At 42.0% G+C, this 26777-nt stretch overlaps 2 protein-coding genes across 3 annotated transcripts in view; one reads left to right on the top strand and one right to left on the bottom strand.

Moving 5' to 3' along the window:
• Nucleotides 1–106: 106 nt before the first annotated feature.
• On the top strand, nucleotides 107–15076 carry LOC128747653 (calcium/calmodulin-dependent protein kinase kinase 2). 2 transcript variants are annotated; one of them, XM_053845695.1, is made up of 17 exons: nucleotides 107–405; nucleotides 3944–4239; nucleotides 4370–4711; nucleotides 6183–6230; nucleotides 6940–6993; nucleotides 8441–8492; nucleotides 8584–8717; nucleotides 10528–10564; nucleotides 10679–10700; nucleotides 10776–10864; nucleotides 10946–11145; nucleotides 11254–11307; nucleotides 11385–11458; nucleotides 11529–11616; nucleotides 11809–11940; nucleotides 12602–12705; nucleotides 12980–15076. In XM_053845695.1, exons 2-17 carry the CDS (start codon nucleotides 4012–4014, stop codon nucleotides 13050–13052), a joined length of 1731 nt encoding a protein of 576 aa, XP_053701670.1. In that variant the 5' UTR covers nucleotides 107–405; nucleotides 3944–4011; the 3' UTR covers nucleotides 13053–15076. The 2 variants fall into 2 exon arrangements, with proteins under 2 accessions (XP_053701670.1, XP_053701660.1); XM_053845685.1 differs by having other exon boundaries at nucleotides 12880–13018.
• A 3406-nt stretch (nucleotides 15077–18482) lies between these two features.
• Nucleotides 18483–26777, bottom strand: part of nsmfa (NMDA receptor synaptonuclear signaling and neuronal migration factor a) — a 40002-nt gene continuing 31707 nt past the window's right edge. Inside the window, 3 exon segments of the mRNA XM_053848986.1 lie at nucleotides 18483–21194; nucleotides 22481–22556; nucleotides 26516–26618. Of these exon segments, the coding sequence (XP_053704961.1) occupies nucleotides 21097–21194; nucleotides 22481–22556; nucleotides 26516–26618 (277 nt within the window). The 3' untranslated portion in view covers nucleotides 18483–21096.

The following is a 26777-nucleotide window of genomic DNA, read 5'->3' as shown; positions in this document are numbered from 1 at the left end:
TGTTGTAAGAATATCGTTAAAACATCAATTATCTACGAAATTAAATGGGAACGTGCGCGATTATTGAATGCAGTTCAGCACAATGCACTGCAGGAGGCGCCATTGGTCCGAGAGTTGGCAGCCCAAATTCACCGTTTCATATCGGTATTTAGACGAACAGAATGTTACGATAGCAGCTCATGGCGTCGTTGTCTGATATTTATTTTGTGATTCCGAAGCGTATTAGCATTGCGTTTTCTGCGAATTTCTCAACACTGAATGGTCGTAAGGCAACTGGAGTCGTGTTCTCTCCGTCACAACATCGAGTGTGGCAGCTTCAGTCGCTCCTCTTCACAAGCAGCTAGCAAGGCGCTTGTATCCGAAGCATCCGAAAGCATCGCGTCTGCGTCTGAAAACCGCCTTCAGGTATTTTAAAGTCTTTTGCCTTTGCAAACTGCGTGTTTCCTGGTACGCGTTCGCCGCTGGCATTAGCATCTTTGGCTTCTCCAACATCTGTATCATGACAGCTGCTAATGCTAGCTGGCGAAGGCTGAAGACTGGGTTCCCCAGAGCATTTATAACCTTATTAACCAGGGTGCTTTCCATTATCCGAATCTCCTTATCTCTCCTGGTGCTCAGCTGAAACAGTGAGGTGTGTTGTTGAGACAGTTATGATGCTGTAGGAGGCACTTCTGCCCCTGTGCTCTATCATCACAGCGTTAAATGGATGTTTATGTCAGTGGATAGTTCTGCTCTCTCACAGCAGGATGGTTCGATGCCAATTCTGGGAGCAAAACTAGGTCCTCTTTCTGTCGTTCGCATTCCCCCGAGCTTTTGTAGGTGTCTACCACAGGTTCAAAGTCTATTATATTGTTTGCTGTGAATGTCTGTCTGAGGTGTGATTTTTGTTCAGATAAAATGAAAGAACAAAGAGTTCTCTGGAGAACTTCTTGTCTCCTGCTCTTAGTGGACTCTATTGAGTAACAGTACGTTTGCAGTTTAGGTTTTTTTCTCATCTTTCTTCCAAATGTGTAATTAGGCATTAAACACTGCATCCAAGACATACACCTGCCATGATCATTTTACCAAAACCACCTTTGCATGTCATCTGACTCCCCAGGAATCGCAGCATGTCAACAGAAGACTTCCTCAGTTGGTCATTGTTACATTGCTTCAGTGGTCACAGCACCCGTCCATGAGCTTTGACCAACCTGTCTTCAATCTCCTGCATTGAGTCGTGACATGTAATGGTAAAGTGTGGGAACATTTCACAGCCAATTCCAAACAAAAGGGCAAATCTAAATTACACATTAAATTAAATGTGATCAGATTGTGTCTCTGTTATACCTGATATCTTTGGATGAGAAAATAAGGCTCTTTAAGGTAACCAGATATAAAGGTTAGCCATCAAGTGCAAGTTTGACCGAATCTGAGGATTTCACAGCCCTTGTTGTGACTGAGCATATATATTGTGTATAATATTGACTTGAATTCATCTGTGGATGCAGCATTTTCAACTAAAGCAAAGGTTCCTGATGGTACTGTTGTGTGAACAAAGAGTGAGGTGCCATGCTTGAAGGGAGAGGGCAGTGGTGGTTACTTTCCTATTGGTCGGCCCTTCTTCAATGTAATCACAGGTTTAAGGCCACGAAAATCCAAATTGATTTTTCTGTTTTCAATGTAAAAATGAAAGAAAAAAAAACCAATGAGTGCATTTTTGTGGATGAGATGCAAGTTAGAAGTCTTTCACAACATTGTGTTCCACTCTCAATAATTGTGTGAGCTCACTCATCCATCTATTTCCAGGAGCTTATCTTGTCAGTCTTCCTGTAGTTCACTGTTAAGATTTGTCCTGTTGATCTCTAAATGAGTCCAGGGATCCTGGTCTGCCCCAGATGGCTCGGTGTGGTGCTTAAACATCTGTTGAACGGTGTCACTGTTGTTATTAATGACTTCGAAGCTCCGATAAGTCCTCCCCACCTCACATCTCTCTTTTTGCAGGGAAGCTAAGGTCACATGACTTTGGTTATGATAAGAGGCACAGTACAGCATCTGGAGCAGCGTAGCATCTGTCAGTGTTTCACCAGCTCAAATCTATCTGCTTGTTCTTCATTGAGCTGCTGTGATCACAAGAGATCAGCCAAGTTAAACCCAACCCCCCTGCCATTTACACACATTTGCTCTCAAGTGAGCATCAGACTTGACCATTCTCTTACGAATGTACATACTCTCCTTCAAATGTACATAATCTCCTTCAAATACTACCTTTCAGTCAGTTTCTCGGTCTTTTTCTTCAACCTAATGTGCACATTGTTTTTCAAGTTCCTCATGTATAACTAAGTTCATCCTGTCCACTAAGCATTTTACACTTTTTGTTATTCACGATATTAAACTTGACTGCTGCATCTTTTATAGCCACCTCTATTGTGTGGAAATCCTCCGTTGTCAGTACAAAACAGCTTTAATGTCCTCCACTTCACCATTTATGTGAACTCAAACTAGGTCAAGCTGGGAAAGTTGAATCTCCTCTCTGTGTATTAAAATATGGAGCTGTTGTGTTGCAAGTCAGGATGTTTCAGATCTGACTGTGTTGTGTGACACAGATGCCTTTCCTTACAAATGTCCCTCTCTTCATCTGTGCCAGCGGTGATGGTAGAAAGGCTACCTGGAGTGGGTGTCTCTTCCCACGCGTCTTTCTTATTTGAATCTTGGCTGGAGCATTCAATGATTTATTTTCCTTGTAGCCTTTATTTGTCTTGTCTGTGAGGTTTGCTCAGCTCCCACACAGTGATGCAGCACCACAATCCTGTCATGACTGTGACAGGATGCACATATAATCTCCTCTTACCTCTTCTTTTGCTATTCTTGTTACAGCAGTGCAGGTAATAAATTAAGGAGACTCGACAATGCTATAATTTGAATGCATTCAAGTGGGTTCTGGTCGTTTCTGGAGAATGAGGTGAATTTTGTATTCAGATTAGAATCACCCACTTGGAAATGAAGTCTGTCATAAGTTGTGAGTAGCTGCATGAATTAGCACTTGACAGAACGTGTGGATTTAACGTCAAGTCTCCTCAGATGTTTCACACTGAGAAAATAGTTGCTACTTATGTTTCAGTGCTGGTTATTAGTTCTCACACACGCTTCCGTCACATCCGTAACACAGTAGACACAAATGGGGAATGTGAAGTGAGTTATTCATCAATGTTAATGTGAGGGTTGACATAGAAACGTTTTAAATGAAATCGACATCCATCCAGATGAGTGCATTACCACTAGGGCAAGGGGGGGAACATGATTCTGCAAATGATTTGCGATTTTTTTAAAAAACAATATTAAATACTAATATCTCTGCCAAGAATCTATTTCTCCCCACATTATGGCTTTTTTTCAAACACCAGCTTTTAAATTATTAAATTGTAGTCAATAAATTAAAATAAATAAAAATGTTATTCATATCAATTTTGCATCAGTTCATGTCATTTCATCATAATGTTGGGCCTGGCTTACAGGGAAGAAGTGCATGTATGTTGATTGTATCAGATTTCATCCATGATTTTATTATTAGCACTCTCAGTATAGTCAAAATGAATTGCAATTCAAGTTTAATCCCAAAATTGCTCAGCTCTTTAAACAAAAGAAGTACCCCTCTTGGTTAGATAAGGATAAGGTAGCTCTACAGGGCCTAACAGCCTTTTCAATCAAGTTAAAACATCCAAAATAAGATGAGGTTTTATATGAATTCACTTTCTGTCTAAGTCTTTCTTTATCTAGCTTCGTCTCCAAAGTGTCAAAACCAGTGTCATCCACTCAGAAACCGGTTGGGCTGACGCTCATGTTGATCCTCATTTCTCCAGCCTTTGTCATGTCTTGCGATCATGCCTGTGTTGCTTTGTTGTGTGCTTGTACAAACAAAGCGTGTGATAGCTTAATGCCAGTGTTTTATGTTGTTATCTGTTGTCAGACATCCTGCCCCACCGAGCGGTTCCCCTCTGATGGACCAGACGGTGTCTGTGTTTGGAACAAGGCACCATGTTTCCTTGTCATGTAAGCCCCTGGCCCTCTGCTGAGCCCCCTGCCGCCTGTGGCAGTCATGCTCCTTCAGCTCAACAAGCACAGCCACTGCCCGACCTTCTCTGCAGCTGCCCAGCTCCGTCTTCGAACACCCATGCCGAGACGCCTTCCCCAGACCCCATGGATTCCCTCATTGTGGTTACAGAGTATGAACCCAGTGCACCACCTGGAGGGCCAGGGGAGGAGGTATGACCAGCAGCAAAATGTCCAATTGTGATCAAACGTATTTTTCATATATAGTAGGATAGAATGTCACTTCAAGTGACCACACTGTCCCGTCCCCATATGACCTGATACATGTATTTTTACTTCACAGGTAGAAGACATGGACAGCTCAGAGACACCTGATTCAGTTTCTTCTGCGGCTGGAACGTTTCGCACACCGTCCTGCGACCTGCTGTCACACACGGTGGGACGCTCAGAATCTCTGCAGCCTCACAGCCAGGAACAGCGAGGACGATTAAACCTGTCAGACAGAAAACTCTCTCTGCAAGAGCGATCGCAGTCTTCGATATTACCCTGCGGATCGGCAGGTCTTAATGGACGTTACATTTACCCGTCCTTACCGTACTCCCCCATCACATCGCCCCACTCATCGCCACGCTTGCCACGCCGGCCAACAGTGGAGTCACACAGCGTTTCTATCACTGACCTCCAGGTGGGATAAAGATTTAAAAGTTTACAATTCATATGCATTTGATATCCTATTTTTTGGAGGAAATCTTTATATTACTGACAGATCTATTACATTTAAGTGACTGATTGAATTTCTCGTGATAATATTTTTTAATTGAAGGTCATGTAAGTGTAGTTATGTAGTTATGCTAGACTTCATCACATCTAAGGATCCAGGCTTTTAATAACTTCATTGAAAGTGTTGACAGCATTGCCATGTATCCTCACTCTAATTTAAGCAAACGGGTTTGAAGCTGCAATGTGTTGAACTTTGCTGAAAGGTAAGAATTGTGTAGATGTCAAATGTAGATGAGTTGCAGTCCGCAGTGCCTGTTGGAGTTACTGGAGTAGTAGAGAGAATGTTGCATTTGGTATTGCATTAGTAGTAGTAGCAGTAAACATTGTATACAGTGACTTACAGTAGTGTTGTAGTCAACAGCACCCAACCCCAGTCCAGAGATACGGCCCTATAAAAGTAATTTTTTTAAAAATATTTGATTTGTGGAAATCATCTCTTTAGAACCCTTAGCACTAATTTCTCATTTATATCTTCTATATACAGTGTTTTTTATATTGAGACACATTTAATCCAAGTCAACTTCAAGTTATTTAACCTGTCACATACGTTGGTCTTGCTTTGGTGCTTGGTTTATCCACAGCTGTCTCAGGTTGAGACAGCGATTGTCCTTATCCACTGATCCACTTTTGAATCATCATTGGTCTTCAGAACATACAGACAAGCAGCTGTCACTGCTATTGTGACTCAGAACGCTGCATGAACAACTGCTCCAGTGAGGTTCTGGTGCTGAAAACAATATGAGCGTTGTACCGACGACCGCGCCAACACTATACAGTGGCTAATACTTGCATCCATGACTTAATGTAAACAGGGGTTTGAGCTCTATCACTGTATGTGACAGAGCTGTGCGCAACTGTTTCACTGTTGCTACATTTTTTGAAAAGGGGGCACAGCATGCCAATTCCATGATATTCTGCGTTAAACAGTAGGTTCCAATTCCGAACACAATTCTGCGATTGTGATTGTGAAGCTCTTTGGACCCTACGGAGCATGCAGAGACCATGTCCAAACCAAACATCTCAAGTTCTTGTTTATTTTGAAAAAATGATTGGAGTTTCTTTTGCAGTAAGAAATAAATGTGTATGCCACTGTCCATATGATTAATATGTAGATGCTTCTGTATTCTGCATTAAGTTTGCTCTGGGTTGAGGTTGGTTCGGGGTTGGTCTCATCCCCCTAATTCGGTCCTCACTAGACGTCTTGGGCCCTCAAAGTCCCTCTATGCTGCAGTCTCTGTCAACACTAATTTACAATATGCAGGATGAAAGGGAAAATGGAGTTAATGAAAACATGTCAGTAACATTCATATATTTCATGTAATCTGTGTGATAGTGGAAGAAATGATTGCCTTTCATCTTCCTCTCCTCTCTTCAAGGACTGTGTTCAGCTAAACCAGTACAAGCTGAAAGATGAGATCGGAAAGGTACCGTCAGTGAAGACTCCCTGATTGCGTCTGTCTTTGAATGCTCCATCTCCCCCTCTCACCCCCACTCACGCCTACGACATGTCTGTCAAGTAGCTTGCATCATCAAGGACGTTCTCTCTCTCTGAGATCATCTCCCTTGATTGTCCTCGCATCCAAAACCACGGCAGAGTTGGGAGATGGCTGAGAGGCTGGTATAAATAGTTCTCTCTGTGGAGTGGCCCTGCCTCACTGGAGATGGTGGCTGAGCGCTAGGTTGAAGGCAGTTGGCCAGTGTCTGTGTGCGTTTTATTTACTGTGCTTGTCCTTTGAAGACAATTAGTGCCTTTTAGTGTTGTTAGATGGCCTTCTGTTGTTTACGTAGACCAGCGATGAGCTCCCTCTCCAGGAGGTGCACACAGGCTGGTAGTCATGCCGTTTTCCTTTTCTGAATACTGTGCATGGGGAGATTGATCACAAGAAAGACACCAGCCCTTTTCCTTAATAAGCCTGAAATCTAATACAAAAGCAAGGGTGATTTGAATTCCTCTGTTCTTCTGTAGTAGCAGCTGGTCCTCTGTCAGTGTGTTTCGTCAGCCCCCTCACTTCCCTCCAGTGCATCTGTTTGTTACTTCCTCAGTGTGATTTTTTTTTTTGTCTCTTGTCAAGAACTGACCGCTGCACAAATCTGGAAAAAAATGTGATTGGCTCTTGTGCTGCGTTTCTCTAGGGTTCCTATGGTGTTGTGAAGCTGGCGTACAACGAAGACGACAACATGTACTACGTGAGTGCGATTCCCCTCACACATGGAGACGTGCAAGGCAGATGTGGTTTCTCTAATCATTAACTGATCACGTGACAAACGTGTGAGGTGCAGTTCACACGAGAAGGAAGCTGTTTATTTTAGTTTGCACACGACTTGTGGACACCCTCTGTGTTTTTCCTGGGTAATATTTCTCTTTTGCCAAATGAAATGAACAGACCATTGCGAAGGGTGCTTTGTATTCAAATGTAGGAAGTAACAAAACCCACACCCTGAAAAACGCCATGCAGTATTAATAGTACTCAGTTCTCAGTTCAGTGTCACTTAGCTTGTCGTTATTAGTCTTATCAAAACAAGCTGTTTTATGGTTTGCCTCACAGAAACACTAGTATTATTCAATTCCCTTCATATTTTATTGTTTTTTTGTGATCAGATTATCATGCAGAAGTATGAATGTATGCGGGTATTATTATTATTATTATTATTGTTTAAATATTTGAAGTTTAACCTCATCATCCAAAAAAATGCTAAATATATATACATATACCAGAGATGGTCATTTATTAATGATTCGTGACTCGAGCCGATGAAAGAGTTTTCTCTGCTCTTTGCCATTCTGCCCATGTCTGAGATACGGGAACAATGGTGTCAGTTTAAATGGAGGAAGAGAAAGTTAACCGACCTTTAGCACATTCATGTCTTGGCTTTAGGTGGCACTGCTGTTTACAGTTAACTTGGGCTTGTGCACCCACACCTGCGTAATAAATGTGGTTGATGATCAGTTATTAATTAAACAGCCCATTTTCACCTTCTCTCTTGTGAAAATAAGAACTATGTGCGGAATTTAAACACTAAATTACTACTTTATTCACACAGTTTTTAATTTAATGTACCCTGAGGCTCCAATCTACTCAAGGTATTGATTACTTTGTGAAGCCCTGTAATCGATTGCTTTTGTCTTATTTACAAACTCATTTAACCATACATTTCAAATATTTGAATTCTGTTTTTATATTAAATGCCATAATATGATAGCCAGGGTTCTACCCCGGATTCACTTTGCAGTCGAGTGGATATCTCGTGGGGGCGTTGACGTGTCAGGAACACAAAAGCAGAGTGCATTGTACATCCCTCGCAGTCCTCCTTAACAGTCTACCTTAAAAGTCAGAGTCCTGCTTGACTGACGGTTTTGCTACATGTTGGCAAAAAAAGATTCAAACTCCCACTGAGCTGAAATTTCTCAGTATGGCGGGTGAAATCCCAAGGTTGGGTTCCCCAATCCTGCTAGAGCGCTGTGGAGAACCCTGACAGTTTTACTTTTTTTTTTAGCTTTTGCCTTCGCTTGAATGAGTGTCATGCATGCACAGTTAGTTGTGCATCGCTGTATCCTGCACCTCTGTTCTCTTTCCCACTCACTCTTTCTCTTATTCGCTCTGCGACCAATGCCTTCTCCCCATTTCTCCTGTAGGCGATGAAGGTGTTGTCCAAGAAAAGATTGATGAGACAGGCTGGCTTCCCACGTAAGTCTGAATCCTTGGCCAGATGGTCAACACAGATAGTCTCTTTCATAACGCACTGATGTTTGTTCACAAACAAATATTTTCTCATCAGGGAGGCCTCCACCACGTGGAGCCAGACCTGGGACAGAGGGGCCACCGCAGCCTAAGGGGCCCCTGGAGCGGGTCTACCAAGAGATTGCCATCCTGAAAAAACTGGACCATCCAAACGTAGTGAAACTAGTTGAGGTAAAGTCTGCCTCTTCGTTTGTCGTTTTCAATTCATCTGTTTATTCATTGGCTCTCAAGTAACAGGGTTAGAGCCAATGGATAAGTAATAAAAGTATGGCAGGTTTTAGCCATCAGGAGTCCATATATTTCCCGAGTTCCACCTAAACAGGACTGAAATTCTAGAACAGTTTGCAAGAGTAAATAAGTCGATAGAAATTACTTCATTATTTATATATTAATATTTAAGTCCATCTATGCAGTGGTGCGGGATTCCCTGTGAATCAGAAACATATAAACCTTTGTCTAAATTGTCAAGTTAACCACCTGCAGATTGCACCTTTTTGCAGATGATTTTCCTGATGAGACTAATGTCCACTTCAGGCTCTTGCAAAGCGATAATGACCACCAGCCAAGTGCCTCTCTCGATAGGTGACCTCTTAGTTACATGGCTGCATTCACAAGTTAGATGAGAGCAGTGTGTTGGATTGATTGGTCCTGTCATTGAGGCTATTATGGAGAAGGAAGTGAGTCAGAAGGTGCAATTTTCCCTGTTTCAGTGGTGGTTTGTTCCACCTCCACCAGCAGTCATGGATTTCAATGGAGTTCAAGCTGATATCACATAGAGCGTGAAAATTCAGTCACAGTCTAGAGAGGAGCTTCTCCAATTGGGAAACAGTCACTATAATACTACAACTACTTCTGATAGTAATAATAATAATAACAACATTATAACAATAATAATAATAAAGCGTTATTTCTATGGCTGTCTAAAGAACTAAGGCCATGAGTGTGTCATTATATGAAAAAAATGAAAGAAAGTGATGCCACCTCTAGAAGAGTAAAATGAAAGCAACTGTCGAAGCAGTTTTTAGAATTAATTTGAAAATTTTATGGCGATACATTTAGTTACTCTTTACTTCTATCTTCTTCGGAGTTTATTTTGAAAATAAAATCTATCATTTTATTTTATGATATTTTAACATTGTATTATTATATGAATTCTGTTTAGAATTTTATTCATGGCGTACAATTTTATCCATTTTCTCAACAGTTTGCATCAAATGTATTTTATTCTAATTTGATGAATATGACTTGCACCTGGTTGCGATGATCACATGGTTTCATGTCATTTCGTATGGTTTTGGTTTTATTATGTGTATTACTTGACTGGGCTCCGGTCCCATTTGTTCTGGAAAAGGTGGGCAACGATATCAAAAAGGGTAAGAACCCCTGCACTACAGTACGGTTCACAGGCAGAACAGCCAAGAATGCTTGCACTTGCTTGACCACAATGGTGGACCCTCAGTGTGTTAGGATTATGAAAATAATTGGAGGATATTACATAAATGCCGTCATATACAAGTTAGTTTTTAGCTTAAAGAGACCCAACAGAGGATCTGAGGGTCCTCGTTGGCTTGTAGGGCGTCAGCAGTTCTACAATGTTGTCAGAGGAAGGCCAAGACAGGCTTTAAAAGTTATGAATAAAATCCTGAAGTCGCCTCTGAAGTGAACTGGCAGCCGGGGCAGAGAGGCTAACTCTGGAGCCAAGTGCTGATGATATAAGGTTGACCTCCAGAGAGAGGAACAGGAAACATAAGGAAAGCGTTCTAGCATATCGGTGTTGTCTCTTCTCGTGCTAGGAACGTGCTTAGAATTGCAGTGGGATCAAAATGACCTAGTGTTGGTAATTCTCATCAAATCCTTGTTGGCTTTTTATTCGGAAATCTAAATGCAATTGAATTATGTATTGTCTGTGAATGATTGAAGGATCGCAGAGATGGCTGCATGTGTGTGTCCGCTCATTTACATCTCTCTGATTTGGTGCCAGGTTTTGGATGACCCTGGTGAGGACCATCTGTACATGGGTATGTAGTAGCCAGACTTCTTACAGTAACAATACCTCTGCTGATAGAAACACACACACAGTGAATCCAGAAGGATCTCAGTTTAATAAACATTCTTTTGTCTTATGTCTGTAGTTTTCGAGCTGGTGCGGAAAGGGTGAGTTACGAATGCTATTTTTATGGGAATGATGTCGTGAAATTGCTGAGGCTCTTACTTTCATCTGTTCACCAGTGCTGTGATGGAGGTGCCAACTGATAAACCCTTCAGTGAGGACCAGGCGAGATTTTACTTCCAGGATCTGCTCAGGGGAATTGAGTATTGTAAGTTCTCCTGTTTTACTGCTTTACTATCGGCTCTGTGTGATGTAAAAAAAAGCCAACATTTTCTCCCTCTCTGCCTAGTACACTATCAGAGGATCATCCACCGAGACGTCAAGCCCTCCAACCTGCTGGTGGCAGAAGACGGGCATATCAAGATCGCAGACTTTGGCGTCAGTAACCAGTTTGAGGGGGCGGATGCCCTCTTAACAAGCACAGTGGGTACCCCAGCTTTCCTGGCACCCGAGGCCCTGTCAGAGACCAGGAAGAACTTCTCTGGAAAGGTGAACTTACTAGTGCCCCCTGCAGGCAGTTGTTAGTAATAGACCCCACATATCCAGCTAGAAGGAAAATGTACTTTCTATCTCTAATTTATTTTATTTGTAAGACAGGCTCTGGATGTGTGGGCCATGGGAGTGACTCTCTACTGTTTTGTTTTTGGAGTGGTAAGTCTGTGTCTCATATCTTGTATTTGATTGATCATACATGATATATATATATATCATGTTATGTTCCACCACAGTGTCCGTTCATGGACGAGAGGATCCTCAGCCTCCATCAGAAAATAAAGACACAACCGGTGGAGTTACCTGAACAGTACGTGCTCAAGACCAAACGCATACGCTCTTGGAATATATCTACATTTCAGTGTGATTTGTCTCAACAGTGCCGATGTATCCGATGACTTGAAGGATTTGTTGTTGAAAATGCTGGACAAGAATCCAGAGACCCGAATATCAATTCCACAAATTAAGGTAAACCTTCTCTTTCATGGACGACCCCTTCGTCCTGACCAGAGTTCTGCTGACCCATTATTTTAGTAAGATAACCACCTCACCATCACCTTACCCAGTGCTTTAGTAGCGCCGTGTAAAGTGGGATTCTGACCTCCATGCTGGGGAGAATCCTGCTGAAGCCTGTGCAATTGCTGTGTTCTTGGAGTGTAGGTTCACCCGTGGGTGACGAGGCACGGAGCAGAGCCCCTCCCTCCGGAGGACGACAACTGCTGTATGCTGATTGAGGTGACTGAGGAGGAAGTGGAGAATTCTGTGAAACACATTCCCAGCCTGGCTACAGTGGTGAGTTTCCTCACACATCCTGTTGAATTAGTCATTAGTCATTGACCAGTGGGAAACATCACTTCTGAATCGGTGCTCCTACAGTTAGGTCACCTCTGATGTGGCTGCACTTGTTTCTCAAACGTTCCTGAATCTTTGGGAGTCTGAAATGCTGGGTCGGAGGTCAACTACCAGTATACAAAACAGTACTGCAGGGTTGATGAGGTTTCATGAAACAGCAATTTTTAGAGTCTGCTAGATGGCGCTCTTGGGTTAGAAATGATGTGAAATAGTTGTTCAAAGCCAAACTGCATACAGCAGACAGTGCCATCTAGTGGCCTCTGAAAATTAGAACATTGTTTGATGAAACGTCATAGGCCCATCACTGACAACTAGATTCTGTAGTCTGTCACTTCTTGTTGCAAAGGCGCCACTTTGGTTTTAGAATCAGTTCAGAATCAGAATCACTTTATTTATTCGGGGGGACATTGCTTTTTGTTACTGCCACAACTCCTGCTCAAAATAAGAGTGATAAAGAAACAGAGAGAGTACGCAACATGGAATGTCAGTCCAGCAAACATGCAAGATAAAAAAGAATAAATAATAAAAATAAAAACATAATGATATATACTACTAAGTATATATTGTTAAGTATAGTACTTGTCTTTCCCTTCTTCTCCAGATCCTGGTGAGAACCATGCTGAGGAAACGCTCCTTCGGCAACCCCTTTGACTTGGCCCGCAAAGAGGACCGCAACAGTTTGTGTGCATCAGGAAGCACTTTTGCGTAAGTACGCTGTTTTCTTCCATTGAAGACAAAACAAATAATGGTGGACTGTGCTGAAATGCGTTTATACGTGTGACAAAAACATCATTTGCTGGTGGAGTTCAGAACAGACGACAAAAAAGCCAACGCCATAAACTATATGTTAATATGTCGCCATTGTAATCTGCTTTCAAGAACATATGCACCTGTTGTGACTGCGTCCCGAGGTGAGCTCCTCAGTGGTGGACAGCAGGATCATGGAGGCTGCTCTAACTGACACTGCCGTGTTGCACAGGAAACAAGCGAGCGGTGACGGCATGACAAGTCTGGACCTTCCCTATGTGGGAGAGGACGAGGCTCTCTCCTGATGCCGAAGCTGCTTTGCCCAGCGCTTCCTGCCTACCGGCATGTCCCCGCAGCACAAGACCCTGAACTCCCTCTGTCACCTGGACGTGTGACGAAAGCAGGATATAAAGGGACGGCACTTTGACTTGTTTTTCCTCGCTTTCCTCTTCTGGTGTGACAACCACAGGAGGGGCCCTGTGGATCCGTCATCACTCCTCCCTCTCTTGATCTTGCATGCGTATGTATCCCCGGCATGCTCCGTCTCAGGCTTCTCCTGTACAGTTTTGTGCCCGATTGTAGTTCAGCCGCTCGTGTTTATCCTCGTCTTTACTTGACAACTTTTCCAGGTAGGCTGTTTTGGGACCAAGAGGCACAAGGTGATGGAAGCAACCTCACCACAACCCGTTTTTCTCTTAGGTAGAGCAGGTGACAACGATTGTCTGATCCACTCTGCTTCAGGGTAGCAGCTTTCAGCTTTGTACATAACATCTAAACAGACGTTTCTCCAGAGCAGGAGACAGGAAGTGGCAGTGTTTACGTCATTGAATTCAACCTGTAAAATAACTTTATTTAATGTAAACCTGAGAACAATGCAACTTAGCTTCCCGTTTTAAAATAGCTTTAAAGCAGTACGAGTTGTGGTTTGTAAACGGTCATTTCCTTCCATGTCCTTCCACTCAGTCGAGCAAATCTGTTGCCTGCAGTAAGAGGCTTTGACTACCTACCTTCATTTGTCATTTTTTAAAAAAGGTATTCATGTTGTTTCATCCTGTCATTTACTTCTCACAATACATGTCAGAATGTTATTATTGCTATGATGTGTTTAGCAGTTTCAAGAGTTACCAAAAGAAGAAAAAAACCCTTTATTTATTTGGGATGGGTGCAGCAATTTAAGCGCACTGCAGCTGCTGACTTTTTTTTTTTGTGGAAATCTATGCATGACCCATCCGCAAGAAGAGTTCCGGTGCCATCTGTGGCTTTTATATTACGTCTTGTGTTCATGTGACCATAAACAAGCTCTTTTCCGTTTCCGGAATAAACGCCGTCCCTATATTTATCAACGTGCTTTCACACACTCAGCACTTGTGTGTGTTGAATGTATAAAACAAAAGGGATTTTTTTTTCTTTCCTAAACTGCATGTTTTAATGCTCTATGCACATCACTTGATTTGGAGTTCACCCTGTCATATTGTTGAAACAGCTGGTTAAGGAGGGCTACTTTAACTTATCTTGTATATATGATGCAACTTATTTGTTAATGTACATTTCCTTTTTTTTTGCACAACAATCCAGGTCCCTCACCTCGGTTTCTGTAACACATTAGTCTAACTATCAGGTTCACTTTGTACTAGTTGACCTTAAGAGAAGTTAGAAAAGAGAACAGGAATGAACTGAATTTCACGAGGCACAGTTGCACAAGTCTACATTTTATTTCATCAAGTCATCTGTATTTAGCTGAGGGGAAAAAATAATTTTGGAACATATAGAGTCTTTCAGGAACCTAAATGTGAATGAATTAATAATAATAATAATAATAAGTCAAGCTGTGGGAGGGTCACTTAACACACACAGTACACACTTTACGGTACACAACTAAGCAGTTCAGTAATGCACAGAAAATGTAATACTTTAGAAACTGTTCAAAGAACCTTTACTCGCATCATGAAGTGAATTCATGCACTGAATATACAGATTAGCACCCTTAAAATAAGTATAAAAAAAGAACCTCAATGTGATTTTACAAATATATATATACGTCACAGAAAGACTGCTGTCTTGTGCCACAGAGCAAACCCTGCCACCTATACTTGGATTACCACTTCATTTCAAGGTTGTTTTGGGAGTAAATGCAGCACGAGAACTATCGGTGGCCCTTTAAATGCTCTATTGAACTATGAAGATGATAATGTCATTTTACAGTTGCCATGTGATGTTATTCACTTTGAGGACTTTATTTCCTCAGAATGCATGCAAAGCTATTGTTACAGCATGAAAATGGCAAACTCTACTGTATCTTGTTAACCAATTTCAATAATAAAAACGTTCCTTTGACATTTTGCCGATGTTTTACTTGACTTCAGTGGTATATTAAAAAAAAAAATGAGTTTAGTCTGTACAACATCAAAGTGGATGTACACAAAACAGTTGTTTATCCAGAAGTTTTTTTTTTGTTGTTGTTTTTTTTTTAACTTAGATTTTCCATCCATCAGCACAATCTCATTTACGCTCTTACTTTCTTTTGGCCATAACATTATGTTGTATAATTATTATACATCATTATGAAATTAATCAGTGCTATTTGGAGCAATCTAATTATTGACATCTGTAATGAAACTAATGATCTCAGTCCCTGTCAAAATTTACGTCGTCTAACGACGACAGCCATACTCTTGTCTTTGTCCTTTTTCAGGTAGAATTCAACCCAAGTGTTGAGTTTGTGCATTGTACATTGTGTCCAAGTTACTGGAGGGAAACATGAATGAAAAAATGCTTTTTGTACGACTGTAAAATAAGGGATCCTTTCTCTGAAGTGTTATTTAACGATTATTTTTTGGTGTAAAGTGAGAACATTTTTCATGTCAACCATATTTACTCGACAAAAATATGTGCGTCCTGGCGCATAACCGTCCTGAGGAGAAGGCGGAGAGCTTGTTTACCATCCACACACGGGAAACGCTGACCTCTAGTGTCCGTGTGTTGAATGGATTATTTTAATAACCGCGAATCTCATCTCTTTTCAAGCCCAGGGTTCACTCAAGCATTGCATTGTGTATCTGTTATATTCTGGTGTTTTAGTGCATTTTTTTATTTTAAATTTTAAAAAAAGGTGAAAGTTATTTTTCCTGTGATTTATTATTTATTTACTGAAAGGCTAAAGAGTTCTTGTCACAATTTTCATGCAAGTTGAATTTACAAAAAATGTGCGTATATATTGGAATTGGGTCCGAATTCTTAGAGGAACAGAAAAACACGTCCTACATGTTCAGCGTCCGACTCCGGCCCCTGTGATTTATTATTCTATCTACCTACCAACCGACTATTCATCCATCCATCTACCTGACAGGACTGGGCTGCAATTCTAATTCTACCACCATATAAAAATTATGTGAATTATTTTAATGCCAATTTTGATTCCATTCTAATATTTTTTGTGTCAGACAATGTATGTTTCTTTTCACTGCCAATATCAGATGGCAATATTCTAGTTCCATATATTTACATTCATACAGTACATGTTCTGAATATTGTCCTGAATATTGTATGCATTGATTTTTAAATAACAACAACAAAATCTTATGTCATGTATTCATTTTTTGTTGATGGTTACAATATTGGTGCACGTTCACATCTGGTTTTGGTTGGTGCTGAGGCCTCACACCAAAAGGTCAAAGGTCCAGCTTGAGACCAGCAATGGAGTGAACTTGAGTCCACCTTCGAACTCTTCAGGCACTCAGCTTTCCTCCCAAACGAACACAGGTCAAGTGATGACTCCAAAGTGAAAGTCTTGTTTTCTGTCTGTCATAAATAATCGTGTAAGAATCGTCTTCTTCTTCATAAAAATTGGCTTAATGATGATGAGAACAGGAGGTCCGACTTGATAGTGTCTCACAACTGCAGCAACATCAACAAACCACATGAAGAACGACAGGAAAGCTTCCGTGTGCAGTCGCGTGTGAGGCGGTGAAAGGTGGACGGCTGATGCAGTTCAGAGGTGATTCCAGCATGTTGTGTTAGGACCCCCCAAAGGAAAACATGAACCCCTGCGTCAGCAAAAGGGTGCGCTTACCTGCCTGCAGCTGCAAACAATAGAACATAAAGCTCGCTCAGCGTTCTGCGGCTCCTGCGTCGGTGCAGGCGTGTACCGCGTGTCAGTCTCTTCATTACAGAACCATGGAATGGACCCATGTACTCACTCGCTCTCTGAGTAATACGAACACAGACAGCGGCACGAGCCTTTATTTTCATGTGTCTAGCATCATCCACCCTCAGCAGCAACATCAGTTGTGTATTGTCAAACTTAAGACATTTTCTTTTTCTCCAAAGCTGATTATTCCTCCCACCGGGACGTGTGTTTTAATTCCCTCATTTCTATTCCAGCCTTACATATGCTGCCTACTGCGGAGGAGGGACAGAGAAGACCTGCTCTTGGCGCCGCTGGATAATTATTTATTCTGAGTTTCGTGTTTCTGGCCGATAAAAGTGTCGTCAGGGATATTGGACTGAGCTTCTCATCAGAAGGAATTTCTTTTGTTTTTGTGCTGAGAATAATGGCTTTAAAAGAGCACATCAACCAGAGCTGGTGTGAAAGGAGCTTGGTCCCTGAGCAAGGAGGGCGGAGGGGTGTAGTCTTTGTTTCTGAGTTAAAAACTGTGCTGTGGCTGACACTGCAGCCTCACAGGAAGAAGAAGGTTGGTTCGACAGCAGGCACGTCATGAGTGTACCTCCATCCTCGTAAGATATAGACACAACTTAAGGCTGAAAAGCTGGGTTATGAGACGTGCATCTCGGGCACGCACCACCTCTCCCTCCTGCCCCAATGGTGCCACCTTGCAGAGACCTTGAAAGGTGGCCACTGTAAAAAAAGGAGATTGAAAATGAATATCAGCTGAAGAAAAAATATTGGATGAAAAATAAGTTGAGAAAATCTTGCCCAAAATAACCAAATAAATAAATAATGGACCTGCTTTGTCCAGTTTTACATCTTTGATTATTACATCATGATTTTTTCTTTATTTTTTGCAGTTCATTTTTTGAAACCCATTATTTTCCCTACCAACTTTGGTTGCAGGGTGTGAGGAACTGTCTAGCAGGTTCTGTGAGGGTCCAGCATCAACATGAGAGACATGCGGGGATTTGCAGTTACAGTTTGTTTTAAAGTTTTGACTACATCAAAGGCCACATTTCACAGACCTGATGTGGGGCTGAGGTTCGCCTGAGACCATCGTACTCATAAAGGAGGACATGCATAACATCATGCACATCAGTGTTAATGTTTTCACTTTTCAAGCACGTTTTTTTATTGACTCTGTCAAAGTGTTGCAGTTTTATGAAAGTAAAGTCTCTCTTTGACTGACGCTCAGTGTTTTCGTGGTTGGCAGGAGTTTTAACTATGTTGAGTTGGCTCAGAATTGATATTCATTTCAATGACTTCCGATGCCTGTGGATATTATCACCAGAGAAGTGCCCACCTGTTTCCTGTCCGCAAACAGAGCAAACAAACCTCAAATATCTGGAAAACGGATGTGGATGAGAAGGGACTTGATGGAAGATGGGGATAAAAAAGAAGAATTAGCCACAGTCGCAAGGTAAAATGGGCCTGACAACACGTGAAAGCAAGACTTCTGTAGCATGCTATATAGTTTTTCTCGCTTAAACACACAATCTTTTATTCCTTTTAAACATCGAGTCATAGTGAAAAGCCAAATAACGCCACGAGCCAGAGAGACGTTTGCATCTTTAATTAGATTTCCATTTTTCCTGAAGAAAACACAGAAGCTCCGTCCATCGCCTGAGTGCGTTTCACATCACAGCCAATAACATATCGACAACCTTCTTTCCACCACGCATGAGATATGACAACGAGAGAGGGACAGAGAGCCCAGAGACATGTGAGAGAGTTGTGCGGCTTGAGCGCCTCTGATGAGAGCGTCATGGCAGAGAGGCAACGACGAAACCCAGAGTGCTGCACTGTGAAACAGACATGACATGCTAACGGAGACACTTCGGAGTCCTAGTCGAAACAGTTTTGACTCCATCACTTGCTCACAAGGAGTCCGACAATGTCCTAATCTACACATTCTGACACTGACACTTGGAAAAGAAAAGTGCAAAAAGACTGTCGGACAAAGTCGCCCGCAAAAGTAGAACACATTCTAAAATCATATTTTATTGATTCACATGTCAATGAGTCAAAAATGTCTGGGTCAGAATCAGAGAATCAGAGCTTTTGTTCCTTGGCTTGTGCCAAAGATCAAGTTGAGTCGAGAGTCTCTCTCACGCTCAGCCAATCCATTGATGTCTCATTGAGCTTCAGTCCAGTTCGAATGACTTCATTATCATTCTGTCAATCTCTGCTGCTGGAATTAGAAACTATTGAAGACTATTGAGGTAAATAAAATCAATCACGTCAGCCCTGAAGTCTCAGTGACTCAGTCCAAGCCACTTGTTCGTGACGGTTTTGTTGGTTAAAATTCAGAGTTATTTGTTTGCATCATCCCAGTTCATGTTACTTCAATTTACGTTGAATAAATGAAGTTGTTGATCTACAGTTTGAGTCTAGTCCTTTTGTTGCGTCTGCTGGGACAGTTGTGCAAGCGTTGCCGACAAAAATTAGATAGATACTGACTTAAAACACTGATCATTTAAAGGTTTAAAAAAGCCAATGCTTGTGGTCATTTTACAGAAACATCTTGCAGTGGTTTGGGTCGAGAAGATTGCAGCCTTTCAGAGAGTTAAGCAACAATGTATCTGTGACCAAAGCTCGCACAAACTTATCTTAAGTCAAGCAGTCCAAAGAATCCAAAGGCTTTTTATTCCACAACGTTGAGAGATTTAAAAGCAACCACTCAGTCAAACTCAGGAGCAAATATTGGGGAGGATGGAGCAGGTGGACTCTGCCAGACCATTCTAGTGAAAACATGGAGTCAAGAGAAGGTTAAGAGAGTAGGATTATAGCCGCTGCTTCCCTGCTCTTCACCAGAGTTTGGGTCATAAAGAATGACGGTGACTTCTAACGTTTCCATAAACTCAGGAGACAGCAGTGTCTTGTGGACGAAGTAGATGTTCTTTGAAGTCTGAAGAGAATGATCTAATCATAAAACCTGAAACACACAGAAATATGCTTTTTAAAATCGCAAACTGTCGGTAAAAATGGCTATTTTGTTCGGAATAGAAAAAATATCAGCTTGTTTGGGAGATTTTTTTTTTTTGACATTCTAGATATATTTTAAAGATAGATTCCTGTCAAAATCTAAGAATCTACCGAGCAAGGTTCTCATCTCCAGGCTGTCTCATGAACTTTAGAGGAAGAACGTGTAGAATTTATCATCATGTCACCAGCACTCTCCCTCTCCCCAGCCCTTGGTAAAACGCACGCCGTCTCAAGGCTCCTAGGATGCGCAGTTCACGTGGTTGGGAACGTCGACCCCTATTTCCGTCCCGCTAACAAGCCGACGCCGTCACAGGTAAGCAGATGGCTGTCAACAGCTTCAACTGCTGGCAGAGCTGCAGAATTCCCGAGTTCCTGGGACTGGAGCGCAGCCCAGCTAAGGAGGCGGCCAAGAGTGTTTGACAGAGAGCAAGTGATGCTAGCTAGCGCTGTCCACCTCTCATGAACAAAAAGCACAAGAGGGCGGAAGGTCAAGTGGTCGTACGCTGCGGAGCTCCAAGCACTCGGATGGCTGTTACATCCCACTTGACATCATGGATATATCTATCGGTGGCAGACATGGCAGCAGGATGACGTTATAATTACCTGTTTACACTCACACACACACGCACATAAAACCGGCACAGGACACATTATCGTTTGAAAGAAACAAAGTCCTCAAAGATACATTTCTGTTGAGATGGTACATTCATTCAAAGCAATGAGGATTACAATATTTTGATAGACAAACGGATTCATTATTTCATGGCTAAAACCTGAGTTGTTCCATATGACAACAAAGCACATCGAAAAATGACGTGAATGCATCCGTTTACTCGGTAGGAATATTATTTCCATGACTAAAGCTATGCTAGATATTCATGAACACACACATCTACGTTTAAGTTTGTCTGCGTGGAGCCGACAAGGTCCGGACGAGAACACAGAAACATCATGGTGACTTTCCCCAAGTCTCAAAAATGACCTCCTCGCGACAGAAATGTGAAACATTTTTTTTTTTTTTAATACGCGTTCGCTTTCAAAACTATTGTCCACCTCTTCTCCATCATCATCAGTAGGATGAAAGCAAGTTTTATCTTTAGTTGCGGGTACTACAGCTGATGAACGTCTAGTCAGTGGGTAGGGGGTCCGTCGTGGCTCTTCAGGGCTCAAGCCCGTTCGGCGACCAGGTTTGTTTGTCACAAAAAATCCTCGTAGTCCAAGAGTTTTGAGTGCTGGCGCGTCTTCCATAGTCGGTAGAGGCGGAAGTCAAAGTACAACTCGATCATCTCTTTGCCTAGGAGAAGCAAAGACAGCAAGGGTTAGACAGGAAGTTCATATCCAGTGCTGCGGTTCATCTGTAGGGAACGTGAGGGGATAAGACTGACGTTGGTGTCAGCCATATGGCTACATGTTGAGGCATTAGGTGGTCAGTGGAAGCGCATGTTTAGCCGCCTTCGATCTTGCAAACGGAACACTGAGGTGAGGCTCACCTGTTTCAATTCCATGTCACCTGGTATACAGAGCACCCAAATGATGATGCACTGCACTCACTACTCGCTGGCAGCGTGAGTGAAGCACATTCTCATACGAGGTGCTGTATATTCCAGGTTACCATGTAAAAAGAATGATCGATCCTGACCATCATTTGACTCCATTGAAACACCAATGTCAACATGCAAAGACTTCATCGTTGGACACAAAAGTCAACCAGACAATTTACAGTATGATGCCTTGGCTGTGAGACTAGTGTGAATCACTGACACTGTTTCTGTTGTAGCACACGACTATCCTGTATGCAGACATTTATAATAACTACATTGATATAGTTGTAAGATTATAACACATTTTATTAATATTGTGTATTCGTTGGATGCTTATTTCAATTTGATCTGGTTTACTGTATATTCTCACTTGGCTGTCAGTTTGATAGAAAATGACTCGACAATGACTCACAAGATGTAATTTTTCTGTAAACAAATATATTTTTTTGTATAATAATGAGTGAAAAACTATAGATTCTTTTTCCCCAGAATGATTCACAATATGATCTGATAAAAACAAAAGATTTTGTGAGTATTCTAAGTCATCTATGCTTCACCTATACAGGTATTTAAATGATTCAACTGGGCCTTATCATAATGTGTCAGTGCACTTGGCAGTAATTCCAGAGATTACATCTGTCCTCAAACATATTTACTCATATAAACAAATAAGCCTGTATTTTAAATTTGCACAATCCTCTTTAGGCTCTAATTCAATTATTGCCATATTACCATATTTAGAACTGAGTCCTGACTGTCTTTATAAATGGTCCAAAAATATAGTAACCCTGTCTTTGACAACATAGTGATACACCAGTTTTTCAGTTTCACTGACACAACAGTTGCCATCGTACATATAGAAACTGCACGGTGAGAGATCGCACATTCAACCTGTTAGAAATATATGTCAGTGATCATGGCATGAATACAGACAGAACTGTGTGCACATTGTTTCTTCCAACGTTAAAAAGAAGAGGAGGACTGTTCTTCTCCCGAAGAATCTTTGGTCTGCATATTTGACATGCTTGTGTCGGCTCACCCTGCGCAGAGAGCTCCAGCGGCGACTCGAACTCGACAGAATAAGGCCTCATCAGATTCTTCAGCTTCTGGAACAGCTGTTGGGCCCAGATAAGAAAGAACACAGCCATTAATCCCGTTGCAACCGGACACACACAGCAAGGGGGCCGCGTCTTCACCCCACACAAACTCACACGCACAGCCATGAATCCAGCTCATTACTGCTGACTGGACATGTGGACGTCCTTCCACAGCAGGTAACAAGGAGGGCGGGGCTCATTTCAACACAGCCTCGGAGCCAAACTGTTTGCTTTTTTTAACTTAATGGTTTATACTCGACCTTTCTTTGTTTTTCATCACACAACATTGATCCAGTTTATTATCAGTGGCCAGACAAGAGCACATTACTCTCCCATGCACAGGAAGTGAAGGAGGCGAAACGAATTCCCAGTGACAGGCAGATGACGTGAGAGTCAAAGGAACTTTTGGTTTGAAAATCATGTGATGATCAAGAGAAAATGTGGACAATGCTTCATGAAGCCTCACCAGAAGAGCCTGGAAAACTCTCAAGTTAAATTTACGTCAGGTTGAAAATGCCAACCAACACATGACAAAATACAGACTAATAAAGTTAAAATAAATGACATTTGCCGCATACAAACTGCCTATTACTGCCTCTAAATACAGCAGCGACATTGCATGATTAAACTGGTATTTAAATGGTTAAAATCATAGATAGATAGATCGTCTTTATTGATCTCACAAAAGAGAAATTCACAGCTACAGGAGCTTTACGTTGTTAGTGCAAAAACAGAAACAAGTAAACGGTTAGTGCAAACAGGTAGTATTCATAATATATTTACAAACACTTTATTGGCCTCAAAAGCAGGTCCCACAGATAGAGGAAGGAATTTTCCCTGCAAAAATCAACATCAAAATAAACAAACCAAAACCTTGTGAAATGACAGGAAGCCATGTGATCATCGCAAAGATATTTAGTTGTCAACCAGCAGCAGAGCCAGGTCCTAGACATATTATCAAATGTACTTGAGAAATTGGAAAAAACGGAATAAAAATCTGAATAAAATAAATATAATAAAACCATGTCTAAATATCATAAAATAAAAAATATATATTTCTTTTTGAAACTCCAAAGAAGATATAATTAAAGTGTACATGAAAGTTCTCCTTAATTTTCAAACTGGTGCAAACAGGTGCTTACATGAACAGTTTTTACTGTCAATTCAGTGACAAACTACTGCCACCATACGTGGCTAGTGTCTCGCCGTACAACAGTGTACAACTTTTGGCGGCCCTCCAGGAGGTGCTTGCTGCCCAACCATGGGCCCCGGCCCTATGGTAAAGAGTCACTGTTTTAGATCACATTTTAGGTTTAGTGTTGGTGTTTCTTCGTGAATGTTTTGCTGTTTTAAAATGACTTATTGTTATTGTTGTTATGAGAATTCATCCTCAGTCATAGCTGTGCCCTGAAAATTTCCATCCCTGCACGGTTGGATGATTCTGTCCACCAGCATGAATTGCATCCCTGAGTTACTTTCTCTCTTCAGTGTTTGCCGAGCGTCGTGCTCAGATGATCTCCTCCACAGACTGTTTTCATCCCGCCATCGTTTATTAAGTTCCCCGACCTGCAGCTCCTCCTCAGCTGTTGTGTTTGTTTGTTTCAGAGAAGAGTTTCCTCAAGTGGATTTTCTAATGCATGCAGCAGTTACTGCATCACCTCTCTCTCCCAGAATGGCTCATATGCAAGTCTAAACACGCATAAATCTAGTCCTTTAATGACCATTCTCCTGAAAAACTGCTGCATCGACGAACAAAGAAATGCAAATCCGTTTTTGTTGTGCTAAACAAGCCTGTCCCCTTTGATGACTTATGCAACGCTTAGTGAATGATTATATTAACCCTGAGACGGCGCTCTTATTTCCACATTACAAGCCCAATCACTCGGTGCTGACAGCCCCTTCACAGCAGTGTCATGGCAGGATTTCAACCCTCTCTGGTCTCACGTTTGACGGCTACATTAGCTTGAACAAGCATTTCAGCGTCTCTTACAGGAGTCTGCGATTCAACATTGCGGCATGTAAAATATAAAAAAAAGCGCTTGCCGATTACGATCGAGAGATTGTCCTTCCTCAGCCCCTCCTCTTGAGCTCTGAGCAGCCATGCTCCATATTGTCCTCAAAATCCTTGGCAGCAGCTGAGTCATGCCACAAAAGAGCATCTCGGACTGTGCTGGTGAGTTGGTGTTCTCGTGTGCATATGATAGCTGAGAGTTTAAGTCATACATGGATAGGGATCATACATAAGTGTGATCTTGGGTGGTCGCACGGAGACTGGAATTTTACATTGAATGTGGTCAGGTGGTCACCTAACCATAGACAGAGTCAACACCAGTCAAACCAGAGCATACAGAGACCAAGACCATGACTTTGAAAGGCCAAGACCAAGTCGAAACCAAGACCAAGACAGACCAAACTGAACGCAGAAGAACAAGTCTCTTAGTCATGCAGGCTCACACATTTCTTTTTTACAGCCAAACAATCAAGCTAGTAGTTCATTCTGTAGCCAGTTTGTGAATATTCATGTCGTAACTTGGAGCCATCATGCCGCTGCCGTCTCAGCCAGGTCTCTCTCATGAAAGCGGTGTAAGTCTCTATGAGACACTTACCTGGTTAGATAACCGACATCATTTTTATAATGCACGTATCCAGAAAACTCAACAATAACGTGAAGAATAGATGCAGGCACATGTGGCGGTAGCATGAACAGTCTGTAAAGAACAAGTTTTTAAAGAGAAGACATGTTATATTTCAAGTCAGGTGCACCTAGCCACCTACATTGACCCATGGCAATCCACAAGGTTCTATTTTAGTTCCTAGTTGACATTCTATTTGCGACCTCTTTGTAAAATCGGACAATGCCACAACATATTTTTCCATTGCTATGTGGACGGCACCCAGATTTCTCCAACAGTTTGGGACTCTCAAGGCATCGCTGCTGTTTTCAGACCTCTTGACCAAAACCACTGCTGTTACATTTAAGTCTCAGACTATAGGAGTCACCCGAGGATCTGAGGGTTCAGGCTTGAGTGTCAACACTTCTAAAAAATGTTCAACGAACGAGACAGAAGTGGTCTTTTTTTTTTAAATGTGGGCATCAAACAGAATCCAAAGAGTTAAATAGGATGCCGATATTTGGACAGACCTACTGCCTTTGACTGGTTCACCTGAAGGTCATTTTGTGCCATCCAACTGGTGACATGATCAAGACAGGCTGGTAGATTTGCATGTCATCTGCATAGCAGTAGAGACATGTTGTGGTGTGGGCTTTTTTTGACAGGTATCATGTGGATGGACCTATGACCTGGCTGGTTGCCAGAGGTAAATGATAATGGGTCTCCGGTCATGAGAATGTTGGTTCATTTGGTTTTGGTGAAGAAAGAGCTGCCTCTAAAGGCAAGACACCTGGATGTAACAGGATCTCGTGGGGATTCTGGTGAGGTGGTCTGGATGTGTTCAACAGCAACAAGGGCCACAAAGCCAGCCGGGGGTTTCTATCAGGCCTTCCTCGCTTAGGTTACTGGCTCCAACACCCCAGCAATGCAGCAAGGACGGGACGGAAGTAGAAGACACCAGGATGATGTTGTTATTATCGGATCAAAAAGAGGCTGAGAAAATGAATATGAATCAGCAAAGGGAACAAAGAGATGCAAAATGTTATAATGAGAGACCATCGCCGGCGGCGCCAACCAGCTTGTGTGCAACACGAATAACAAACAAAAACATGCCACTCTGCATTTGCATCTTAACATGAAAATAGATCTGAAAATATGGGTGATTATTTTTGTTCCGAATCAAGGGAGAGTCTGTTGCGCCGTCCTGTCACCGCAAGAAATAATTGGTCAGACTCCTGTTAATGCCACCGGGCCATTGTTTGGTCGCGTGGTCTGGAGGTCGGCGGATAATTAAGTGAAAGTGGACCTGGAGACACACAGAATCATTCGAACACATTCACAGGCTGAAAGGATTTCCAACGTTACCTTCTCTCCATTGGGGTTTCCCAACACGTAACACCCCATGACGTGAATCAAGTTGGGCTCCGGGTTGACTTTGCTCATGAAGCGACTCAGCCTCCTCCAGAATCTTAAACAAAGACAAAGGCAGCAGATAAACCGCTATATTTCAGCTACTGCAGCGGAGTCAAGCTCAATCGCAGAAAACACTAGAGTGGTGGTAGGTAGGAATCTGCATGATGAAATTATGCTGCAGGCCATATTGTGCCTTGTTTGGGGCAAAAGGCCG

The sequence above is a fragment of the Synchiropus splendidus genome, chromosome 1, assembly GCF_027744825.2.
Source record: "Synchiropus splendidus isolate RoL2022-P1 chromosome 1, RoL_Sspl_1.0, whole genome shotgun sequence".
Classification (NCBI taxonomy): domain Eukaryota; kingdom Metazoa; phylum Chordata; class Actinopteri; order Syngnathiformes; family Callionymidae; genus Synchiropus; species Synchiropus splendidus.
This window is presented reverse-complemented; position numbering and strand designations above follow the sequence as displayed.

Excerpts from the sequence above, each read along its gene's own strand:
- LOC128747653 (XM_053845685.1), top strand. The coding sequence starts at position 4,012 with ATGTTTCCTTGTCATGTAAGCCCCTGGCCCTCTGCTGAGCCCCCTGCC. Across the intron at positions 10,865-10,945 it reads GCTCAGGGGAATTGAGTATT|TACACTATCAGAGGATCATC; the intron begins GTAAGTTCTCCT and ends CTCTCTGCCTAG. Across the intron at positions 11,941-12,601 it reads TTCCCAGCCTGGCTACAGTG|ATCCTGGTGAGAACCATGCT; the intron begins GTGAGTTTCCTC and ends CTTCTTCTCCAG.